The 12,212-nt window shown below is 47.6% G+C and overlaps 1 protein-coding gene across 3 annotated transcripts in view; it reads left to right on the forward strand.

The window, feature by feature from the left end:
• The first annotated feature begins 1,270 nt into the window (after window positions 1-1,270).
• The window catches only part of PAPSS2 (3'-phosphoadenosine 5'-phosphosulfate synthase 2), a 98,487-nt gene continuing 87,545 nt past the window's right edge, over window positions 1,271-12,212 (forward strand). For all 3 annotated transcript variants that reach the window (XM_029609804.1, XM_029609806.1, XM_029609807.1), the window contains exon 1: window positions 1,271-1,421. In XM_029609804.1, coding sequence (XP_029465664.1) covers window positions 1,389-1,421 — 33 coding nt within the window. In that variant the 5' untranslated portion in view covers window positions 1,271-1,388. The remainder of the gene's footprint in view (window positions 1,422-12,212) is intronic.

Genomic DNA, 12,212 nt, shown 5'->3' on the forward strand with positions numbered 1-12,212 from the left:
AGTACAATGCGCTCCGGCTCCGGTGGAGCGCACTGTTAACCCGCGATTGGATGCGCGTTTTTGACGCGCTAGCTTTACCCCTTATTCAGTAAGGGGTAATAGCGCGTTGAAAACACGCATCTAACCCCCCCGAACCTATTAGCACCCGCAACATGCAAATGCATGTTGATGGCCCTATTAGGTATTCCCGCGCGATACAGTAAGTAGGCGGTAATTTCTGCCGGCGCCAGGGAAGTGCACAGAAAAGCAGTGCACTGTGCACCCTCCGACTTAATATCATGGCGATATTAAGTCGGAGGCCCCAAAAGTTAAAAAAAGTAAAAAATAATAAAAAAAAATTTTTAAATGGGCCCGCGGCTCGCAAACCGGATGCTCAATTTTGCCAGCGTCCGATTTCTGAACCCGTGGCTGTCAGCGGGCTCGAGAACCGACGCCAGCAAAATTGAGCGTCGGCTGTCAAATCCGCTGACAGCCGCTCCTCCTGTCCAAAAAGAGGCGCCCGGAGAAATTAATGCCTACCTTTGGGTTGGTGCTAATTTCTGAAAGTAAAGTGTGCGGCTTGGCTGCACATTTTGCTTTCTGAATCGCGCGGGAATACCTAATAGGGCCATCAACATGCATTTGCATGTTGCGGGCGCTATTAGGTTCGGGGGTTTGGACGCGCATTTTCAACACGCTATTACCCCTTACTGAATAAGGGGTAAAGCTAGCGGGTCGAAAATGCGTATGCGCACTGTACTGTATCGACCTGTTGGTTAGGTAATGTATTGGTAGCTGTGGCCTATATCTTCCATTGTTTTTTGGGTCTGTGGCAAAATCAGAGTAAAGGAGTTGGGTTATGTGTAATGAATACAATTTTGGAATTTGAACAGATGTCCCAGGGTTTACTGGGGAGGGAAAGAGGGTGGGGGTAGCTAAACGAATGGTGCGGAGTGCCTGGGTTATGTGCAGATCCTGAATCTGGTCCCTGTCCGGGCAGCCACTCTTGGCCTCACCTCACGGCAAGGCTTGGGCATCGCAACGTGCTATAAAGGTGAATCAAAGGGAAAGGGCTGAAGGTTTCACAGGCGGGGGGGGGGTGTGGAAGCTCCTCTGGCTGCTGTTGCACAATATTTATTTAGAAGGGGGGGGGGGAGCGCAGGGCCTGAGAGCGGGTGCTCCTGTCCCTCTGCTCGGCCTCTGGCGCCTCTCCCAGGCCTCTCCTCTCTCCGTATTCGCTGCTGGCCGTGGGGGGGAGGTGCCCCAGCTCCTTGCTACGTGTCGTGCCTAAGCCTTTAATATGTGCCTCATGGAGCGGAGCCGCCAGACGGGCTCCGAGCTCTCGCAGGTAGCTGCCCCTTCCCGAGCGCCTCCGCGACCAGGCAGAGCCCGGCCCAGCTCCCGGCAGCATGACTGACAAGCCCAGCGGGAACCACGGCACGGTAGCGACCTTTTCCTCCGCTCCTCAAGGGAGCCCTTCCTCTCTTCTTAAAACTAAAAGGAAAGGAGGCTCTCTTCAAAAATCGGCCAGTAGAATCAAGTGAAGAAAGCTTTTTCTTTTTCCTTTTTTTAAATCAGCATAAAATATATATATATATAAAAAAAAAAAGTAAGAGATACAAGGAACAGGATAGAAATGGAATCACAAGAGATGCACTCGGAAAAGTCCAGGCTGGCTGTCAGCCTGCCAGAGGATCTAATTCCGCAGATCGTGGCAGAGCAGCAAACCCCCCGAGCCTCGCGGTGCCGGAAGCCAGCTGTGCCCAGCTGCTCCTGGCTCCAGATGTGCGGACAGGAGGAGCCCGGAGCCGCGGAAGCCGTTTCTCCGGGCAGGGAAGCCTGCTGTGCCGAGGCTGCGGGATTAACGCCAGCCACCTTCTCTCTCCCTCTCCTGTCAGGAGCTGTGAAAGCTGCGAGGTCCCTTGGCCGAAACCTGCCCATCGCGGGGCTTAAGCTCTTTTTACTTTCCACTTGATTCTATTTTAATATTTTTGAGGAACGCCTCGTTTCGTTTTGCTTTTGTTTGTATTTTCTAAAGTCTGTAAGGACCGGTTTTGGGATTGCACTTCATCATATCAGCTGGTTGTTCATTCACTTCTCTCCTTCCCTTGGCTTCTCCTGTCTAATTGGTGTATAAAGTTTCCATTCATTCATTGCTGACTCTAAAGTTACAAGGAGAGTCACCCCCCACACGTGCCGTATAGCCATATTCTAACTTGTGGCTACTATGGAAGGGGACGCTAATAGAGTGGGGGGGGGGGGGGGCAGAAGGGTTATGGGCTTGGGTTTACCTAGAGAACCAGATATTTGGAGAAACCAGTGCACTATATTTGTTTAAGAAATGAATAATCTTTCCTTCAGGCTATAGTTTTCAAGTTATGATGTAAAAGGCAAAGTGCTTATAGTAATCAGGATTAATTTAATGTCAAAAGACAGCCCTGCATTCAGTTGATGTAAGGTCAAGCACATATAGATCAATATATTTGTGTAATGAACATAACATCTTCAGAAATGTAAGCATGTAGTGACTGAGCATGATGTGTGCCTGATTCATTAAGGACTTTGCTCACAGATACAGAATGAGAGCAAAGTGTTAGTGAATGAGGCCTGCATAATAGCTAAATATCTTAGAAACATGCATTGCCGTGATGGAATAGTTCAATAGTATTTTCACCCTGTTTATTGTTTAACCAAGTCAACAAAATAGCTATTTAACACAAAATATCTTGTTTTGCTTGTTGGCTGAGCCAGGAGTGGGGAGGGGTGGGGGTGGGAGTAAGACAAATAAAAAAAAAAAAAGTTAAATACTATTTTGCTTTCTACTTGAGGGAGAGAAAAATGTCCTTAGTATTACAGAAGTTTATTGAGATCCATGTACTTCCTCTTGGCTCACCCCATCCCTTTTTGTGACTGTAACTTGCCTCCACTTCTCCATACTCTCACCATTCCAGTGCATCCCCATTGACTGAGTGCTACAGAGTTTGCTGCTTTTATAGTTCCTCAGGCTGTGCACTGGTCTGCCTCAGTGAGAGCAACATTTACTTTTGCACAGAAAAAAAAGAAAGCGTTCTTCAAAGGGAATATCTGTGAGTGAATGGACGCTTTCAGCAAAAAGTTCCACCAGTAGCAATTTTGGAAGGCGAAACCTGTAACTGTACACTTAACCTTCTTTATTAGCTGAGATTTTTCCACAGTAGTTTCATTCATTGCTCTAGCTCATTGCTCTAGCTCATCGGGTGGGAGACGTTGCCGTGACAACTAGAAAAAGGCTGAGCCCGAAGGACGCAGGTCTCTTTCAGTCTGGAGCCCATCCAGACTCCGTTTCCTGGCTCATGTCTCCCTTCATAGATTTATTCACCGGAGACCGGCCAGACTGGCCAATGGCTGAGTCAGTGCAGGAAATGCAGTTTGTGGAAACAGCATTTGAACCTGCCACTCTGTGACTTTCTAACTTCCCAGCCTTGATTAAAAGTAGGAAGAACCATGAAGATACTTTTCCAGCCTTTCCTAAATGTGACAGTTTGCTTGACCTGGACATATCAGTTGAGTCGTAATCATGACTATAAATATTACGCAAGTAGTTTGCCCTTGCCGGTGAAGCAGTATACCTCTTGAAAGCTAGTCACAAATGCATTCAAATAGAGAGAAAGGTTCATTTATTTCATTTATCTCTAGCAGTTGGTTTCTTTGTGAACTCTAGTGCTCTCCAGCAGTAAGATCCACAACAAAATGCTCATGCCCGAGGGAGAAGACAACGTGAGAAACTTTCAGAAAAGACAAAGAATCGTCTTCTCATGTCCATCCACCAAAGTCAGATTTCTTTCCACTGATGAGCTCAGTTCAGTGCTTGTGAGCTGTACTCAACAAGACCCTGCATTACACAGGGGCCATCTTCAAGCACTGGGTGGCAGACAAAAAGATTGTGGATGGTCTACTTCTTGCCATAAATGCAGGTCTCAGGTTTTGTAGATTATCCCCATTTTGCCATAGCAGCTCTTGATCTGCCAATTTGGGTATGGAGATAGTTTAAGGGCCTTTCAGGTGGTCCAATCCTCCTGTACTCCTGGCAGGAAGCTGTTCAGTTGCTCTGATACCCATGCTAATCCCATGGCAAGTAAGCATGAGGTGATGGTATTTGAAGGTTGTAAGGTAGGAAAGTAGTGCAACAAGATAGAGGTCAGAACCAGAGAGAAGCTAGGATGCAGTGGAAAAGGTGTAACTGATAGAAACAATTAAGTGATGATGTTAGGTCATTGGTGAGAGCTATCTGGAGAATTGTGTCCAGCGCTCAAAACTATCTCTTGGGAAGCAGTATAGATAAGGTTTCTGATTCTAGAGTTTATAAAATGCAAATGTAGGGATTTGTCTTTCAGGTAATTAGATGTTTGATGGGTACCAAAAATGGGTGTTTAGCAGTGTTTTTGTGACAGGAATTAAAATTGTGGCACATTTTTAGATGGACTAAATTAAACAAGACATAAATCAGTTTATCTTAAAATGTTTACAGACTGTGTTGTGCAGTGTGCGTGTGCATGGTTGGGGTGGAGGTGGCAGGGTATGTGTGTGTTTGTGTGTGGCTAGGACAGGGTGGCAGGGTGTGAGTGCGTGTGTGTATGGCTGGAGGGGTTGGAATGGTGTGCGTGGCTGAGTGGATCCCTTCCCATTGTACTTTCCCACTCCTTTCATTCCCCCCCTCCCTTTTCCTCCCTCACACATTTCAGTCTCTCTTCCCCTCCCATTGTTCTTTCTCAGCCCCTTCCCCTTCTCTGCTCTTACCTCCTTCGACTGGCAGGGCTTGAACTCCCTACCACCCTATCCCTATTTATTTATTTATTTAATTATGTTCCGCCTTTTAGACACTTCAAAGCAGTTTACATTCAGGTACCCTATGTATTTCCTCATCTCCAGAGGACTCACAATCTAAAGTTGTACCTGAGTTAATGGAGGGTGAAGTGGCTTGCCCAAGATTATTTATTTATTTATTTAACATTTTTCTATACCGACCTTCATGGTTAAAATACCATATCAGGACGGTTTACATCGAACAGGGGTAAAATAACTAGATAAAGGAAAAAAACAAAGTTACATTAAAACGAGGACTGTGAACTTGGAAGCTTAGGAAGCTAGAAGAAAAATATAAAGTTAAGTTAAAGGGAGAGAAACAAATTCCACAACAGATTACAAAGAACGTCAGCTGCTTGCAGCAGCCAGATGATGTCTTTGGAGCACCTAAAGAAGGCTTATTTTGGGTTTCTTTGGTTTAAACTGAAAAACCCAATTTACCCATCAGGGGTGTTTTATGGGAGTTTTTCAGTTTTATCCAAAAATCAGAAACCCTAATTATAGACAGCATAAAGACACTGTGGAGAAGGGCTACTAAAATGGTGCAGCGTCTGCACCAAAACCTTTATGAGATAAAACTTATGGATTTAAATATGTGTATCTTAAGAAGGGAGGTATTCAAATACTTGAAAAGAATGAATGCACAAGAAATAAGCTTTTATCAATGGAAAGAGGATTCTAGAACAATGGATCATAGGTTCTAAGGGGCGGAGTCAGGAGCAAAGTAAGGAAATATTTTTTCCCACAAGGGGTGGTAGATTTGTGGAATGCCCTTCCAGAGCAGATGGTGGAGACTTAAATGGTAACAGACTTCAAGAATGTATAAGGTAATAGGGATGTGTATTCATTTGAAATGAAAATGGAATCCAAACCACAGAAACATAGAAACATGATGGCAGAAAAAGACCGTCTGGCTCATCCAGTCTGCCCACCCATCGAATTAATTTAGCATTATAATTCCCATCACTTTCTTAGAGATTCCCTGTATATTTCTAATGCTTTCTTGAATTCCGATACTGTTTTTGTCTCCCTACATCCACCACCCTCTCTGTAAAGAAATATTTCCTAAGATTACTCCTGAGTCTACTTACTTTCAACCTCGTCTCATGACCCCTCGTTCTAGAGCCTCCTCTATGCATGGAAACCTTTGATAAATTTGAATGTCTGTCTCATATCTCCACTATCTCGCCTTTCCTCTAGGGCATAGGCTCCCAAACCTGTCCTGGAGGACCCCCAGCCAGTCGGGTTTTCAAGATATCCACAATGAATATGCATGAGATAAAATTTGCATGCTATAGAGGCAAATATATCTCATGCATATTCATAGTAGATATCCTGGAAGACTGATTGGTTTGGGAACCACTGCTCTAGGGTATACATGTTACTGAAAAAGCCAATTTTTGGTTTGGTTCATTTTGTTTCAGAGTTTTGTGGTTAAACATGGGAAGGAAGGGGTTTTGGGCAGAGACTAAATGGGAAATCCTGCCTGCTGATCTGCACAAAATAGAGTACAATTGAGAAAGATGACAAAATCTATCTTAAATAGGGAGAGAGATCTTCCAAGTGGTCATACACTGTGGCTTAACAGGGTAGAAAGAAGTAACTGGACAGACTGATGGGTTAATTGGTCTTTTTCTGCCATCATCTACTATGCTACTGTTAATGTATTCTGAGGGAGAAAAGTGAAGAATCAAGACAGCTGAGATAAGCCATGCCCTTGTTTGCTTACTTGCTGAGCCCTGACAGACAGTTAAGAACTCCTTGTTCCCTCACACTGTGCCTCTCAAAAACAAGCAACATTTTCTCTGAAATTTGGTGGTGGAGGAGTCAGATTTCCAATGCCTCTTGTTCTTTCAAATTTTGGAAAAATCAGCTTAGCTGTTTTTTGAGATAGGTGAAGACCACAACTATAAAATACTATGACGTAGGGAGACATTGAAAAGATCTAGATACCTAACTTATGGCCGATACAGTACAGTGCGCTCCAACGGAGCGCACTGTTAACCCTTGATTGGACGCATGTTTTCGACATGCTAGCGTTACCCCTTATTCAGTAAGGGGTTGAAAACGTGTGTCCAACCCCCCCCTGAACCTAATAGCACCCGCAACATGAAAATGCACGTTGATGGCCCTATTAGGTATTCCCGCGCGATTCAGAAAGTAAAATGTGCGGCCAAGCCGCACATTTTACTTTAAGAAATTAGCGCCAACCCAAAGGTAGGCGCTAATTTCTGCCGGCGCCAGGGAAGTGCACAGAAAAGCAGTAAAAACTGCTTTTCTGTGCACCCTCCGACTTAATATCATGGCGATATTAAGTCGGAGGTCCCGAAGGGTAAAAAAAAAAGAAAAAAAAATTCTAAGTAGGCCCGCAGCTCGTGGGTTGAAAACCGGACGCTCAATTTTGCCAGCGTCCGGTTTCCGAACCCGTGGCTGTCAGCAGGCTCGAGAACCGATGCCGGCAAAATTGAGCGTCGGCTGTCAAACCCGCTGACAGCCGCCGCTCCACTAGCACGTCCCTAGCGCCGCTAAAGAGGCGCTAGGGACGTGCCATTGTCCCTAGCGCCTCTTTTTACCTGTTTCTACCGCCGGACCTAATTTGCATACTGTATCGCGCGCACAGGAGAGCGGGCGTTCGCCCACTCTCCCGCGGACTTTATTGTATCGGCCCGTTAAGGAGTTAAGCACCTAGATCTGTATAAATGGAAATCCCTCCCCTCCTCCCGCCCGCTGAGTTAAGTTTAGGTCCCTAAAAAAGTGGGCGGGGTCAGCTAGGGACAGGCCAGGTTGGGGGAAGTAAGTTACGTGCTTAGTGCTAATTTCATGTGCTGCCTACTTAATGTAGGCACCTAAAGATATGAACCTTTGTTGTAGGTGCTTTCAACTTATGTGCCAGCTGGGTTCTAAGTTTTCTTTGACTGTAGACCTCCACATTTTAAACTATAGCTAATTTTTTATTTTCCATCCTCATCTATCTCAGAAATGGCCAGCTGTTTTGAACCCGGATTTGGCATCCTGTCACAGGCTAAGGAATCTTTAGCATTTTTTAAATTAATAACACTAATGTACGGTATATTTATTTATGTAGACAGCTTATATACCGCCTATTCATGGCTCTAGGTGGTTTGCAAATAGGTTTACATTCATTAATATATAAAAAACTTTTAAAACATTGATAAAAATATAAAACACTCAGTAAAGAAGCAGTCAAACACGTTTTTGTAGTATTTTCACTGGTGTAATTAACAAGCACTTGGCTGACTCTGTTGTTTAAGAATCTTCATAACATCAATGCCAGGTTTCAAATAAATATAAATGAAGTTCTTGCAGGAGAAATCCATTAACTGCTATTAATCAAGTTGACTTAGCTAATAGCCACTGCTATTAATTGCATCAGTAGTATGGGATCTTCATGGTGTTTGGGTACTTGCCAGGATCTTGTGACCTGGTTTGGCCTCTGTTGAAATCAGGATGCTGGGCTTGATGGACCATTGGTCTGACCCAGCATGGCAATTTCTTATGTTCTTATGTTCTTAACCCTTGGACTTAGCAGATCATATTTAATCATTGGTCCAAAGTCCAATTATTAAATATGATCTGCTAAGTCTAAGAGCTTAGCTTTTCACACAAGACCGCAATAGGAATTTCCTAGTGTGTAGCAGATGGACTCAGGACCAATGGGTATAGTGAGCTCCTGATAGCAGTTGGAGACGGAGTCAGATTTCAATCTGACGTCAGCACTACATATACCCGTGCACGAGGCTCTGTTCTTCAGTTTTTTCCATCTCCATAGCAGTTCGGGACTTCACACACGCATGCACAGTGTTAGAAAACCAACTCCAAATTTAAAGAAGAAACAAAGAAAAACTTACCTCCAAATCGAGCCCCGTTCTCCTGCGGTGATACCTAAGGGTCCCTCCCCCAGTCGAGATTTCCTGAGGTGATTTCCGGGATCCCTCAGAGGTAAGCCTCGTTTCCGGTGGGAAAGGGAGCGGCTGAGAGGCAGCGGGTGCAGAACCAAGCGCAACGGTGAAGGTAATTCCCTCTCCCCCCACAGCCGGAGACCGCCCAGCAGAGGACCGGGAAGTGCCGAGACAAGGTAAGGTAGAAAACTTTTTATAAGTCTCCGAACTCTGAGGCTCGGACAGCCGCACAGATCGTCCCTCTGGGGTCTGTACATTCGGGTTGAGCAGCCCTGTCCGGGCTAGACCCTGATCCGGCAAGAGGGTCCTCCCACGTGGAGACCCCCTGGGCGGGCCACCATCTTACCGCGTGGTTGCCAGCACCTTCCCCCCCTGGTCGCCGCATCATCCGCACATCTGAGCCGTGTGCACAGCGGCCAGCCAGGCGCACAAAGTACTTGTGCACATAGTGGTGCGCGCATCTACGCCGGGCGCACAGCGGCATGCTCAGGGTTGCCAAGCGCACAACTAGGCCCGCGCGCACAGCCATGCACACATCTTCCGTTCCTACACGCACAACGTAGGTGCACCCAGAACGCATAACCAGGCCTCCCGGCACGCGCATCTGTACAGGATACATTTGGAGGAGGAATCAGAACTCCTGGAAGAGGGGGAACTCCCTCCAGGAATGGAACCGTATCGCACCATGATGTGCTTCTTCCCAAAAGACGAATAATCAGATCTCGTAGCCAGAAGTCTGAAGGCATTGGCCATCCCGGACACATGCAACACAGCAGAGTTCAAGGCGAGCCCCTTCCTGGCCAGGCTCTGCCAGACCTCATGCCATTTCCCTACGCTACAGGCCGTACAACAACTGATCAACCTGGAATGGGACGCTTCAGAGGCCACCTTTAAGGGAGGCTGAGCCCTAGAAGCTCTCTACCCCTTGGACCCTGCGACAAAGGAACTCCTGAGGTTTCCCAAGGTCGACGCCCTGGTCTGCGCCACCACAAAGCGCACTACCATACCTGTCGAGGGAGGAGCTTCACTCAAGGATGCCAATCAGAGACGGCAGGAATCCATCCTCAAGCAATCTTACGATGTATCAGCTATGATTCTACAGATCGCTGCTTGCTGCGCCATGGTATCACTGCCTGGCTATGGCCAGGGATGCAACTATGCCAATCGAAGCACTAGACCCGGCAATATCATTCCTTATGGATGCAACCTCAGACCTGGTACACACCTCAGCCAGGAGCCTCTTGTCCATAGTGGCAGCCAGAAGACAGCTCTGGCTCCAAAGCTGGTCAGCCGACGCGACCTCTAAGACGAGGTTCATGAGCATGCCCTTTAGTGGAACACTCCTTTTCGGAAGCGACCTGGATAAATTAGCCGACAAATGGGGTGAGTCCCCAGTACCCCGTCTATCAGAGGACAGGAGCAAGAGGAACCAACGCCCCTCTCCCCGGGCAGAGGATTCCAGCGTTATAAACCATACAAAAACACTTACCAAGCCCCCTGCCCCACCGGCAAGGGGCAGTCCTTTCAGAACAGACACAACAAAAGAGGAGCCGGCACGGGACCAGGCCCCAGCCCCAACATGCAATGAGAAGCAGCAGACCCATCTACAGGAAGAGATCATAGGGGGCAGGCTTGCCCTATTCTACCAAAGATGGGTCAAAATAATGTCGGACAATTGGGTCCTATCCATCATCCGAGAGGGATACTACCTGGACTTCCACAGCATCCCCCCCGGACAAGTTTGTGATTTCTCCGTGCCACGACCCCTCCAAGAGGAAGGCAGTGGAAATTACACTATCAAAACTACTCGCCCTAAAGGCAATAACACCGGTGCCTTTGAACCAACAAAATTCGGGGCACTATTCCATCTACTTCATCGTGCCCAAGAAAGAGGGAACATTCTGGTCCATACTGGACCACAAGACTGTCAATCACTACCTGAAGGTACCCTGCTTCTGCATGGAAACCCTGCGTTCGGTCATAAAGGCGGTACAACCGGGAGAATTCCTGACCTCCCTGGATCTGTCAGAAGCCTATCTCCACATACCGATCCATCGCATCCACCAGCATTTCCTACGCTTCGCGATATTGGGCCATCACTACCAGTTCCAGGCCCTACCGTTCGGGCTAGCTACGGCTCCCCGAACGTTCACCAAGATCATGGTGGTAGTAGCGGCGGGACTGAGGAAAGAAGGAATCCTCGTGCATCCATACCTGGATGATTGGCTGATCAGAGCGAAATTGCCAGAGGAACGCTATCAAGCAACCACCAGAATCAAGGAACTATTACAGAACCTCGGGTGGGTCTTCAGCACACCCAAGAGCCACCTGCAGCCCTCCCAATTCCTAGAATATCTGGGAGTCTGGTTCGACACCAAATGGAACAAAGTCACCCTTCCCCCTACAAGGAGCAGGAGATTGATGGAACAACTACGAGCATTGTTGAATTCCACTCTCCCCACGGCATGGGACTATCTCTAAGTCCTCAGACTCATGGCATCAACCATAGAAGTCGTCCTGTGGGCAAGGGCCCACATGTGGCCCCTACAGCATTCCCTACTATCATGATGGAACCCAATGTCTCAAAACTACTCCGCCCCCCCCCCCCCCCCCCTCTGGCTACTACAGGCGAAGGTTCAGAACCAACTACAATGGTGGCTATAAGAAGACCATCTGAGCGAGAGAACAAGCCTATCCCCACCGGAATGGACCTTGCTCACCATGGATGTGAGCCTGTAGGGGATGGGGAGCCCACTGCCAGGAGCTAATTGCTCAAGGGCAATGGGACAAAGAAGAGTCGGCATGGAACATAAACCGAATGGAAGCCTGAGCAGTCAGACTAGCCTGCCTACGGTTCAGACACAGACTCCAGGGCAAATCAGTCAGAGTCATGTCGGACAACACCACAATAGTGGCCTACATCAACCGCCAGGGGGGAACCAGAAGCCAGCAGGTGTCTCTGGAAATAGAGCCCCTAATGACATGGGCAGAATCAAACCTACAAGGGATATCAGCCGCCCACATCGCGGGAAAAGACAACGTCACTGCAGACTACCTCAGCAGAGAGAGTCTGGATCCAGGGGAATGGACACTGTCTACAGCGGATAGTAAACGACTGGGGAACCCCAGGGGAATGGACACTGTCTACAGCGGTTAGTAAACGACTGGGGAACCCTAGCCACGGATCTCCTGACAACCCGGTCCAACATCCGGGTTCCCAAGTTCTTCAGCCAAAAACGGGAACCGCTGGCCCAGGGAATCGATGCCCTCGTCCAGACCTGGCCTCAGGGGGACCTACTGTATGCCTTCCCTCCATCATCCGCAAGATAGAACACCACAGAGGGCTGGTACTTCTAGTGGCCCCAGACTGCCAAGAAGACCGTGGTACGCGGACATGTGAAGACTTCTGGTGGGAAACCCTCTACGCCTACCTCCACCCAGGGATCTACTCCAGCAAGGACCAATCCTCCA

The sequence above is a fragment of the Rhinatrema bivittatum genome, chromosome 7 (genome assembly GCF_901001135.1).
Source record: "Rhinatrema bivittatum chromosome 7, aRhiBiv1.1, whole genome shotgun sequence".
Lineage (NCBI taxonomy): Eukaryota > Metazoa > Chordata > Amphibia > Gymnophiona > Rhinatrematidae > Rhinatrema > Rhinatrema bivittatum.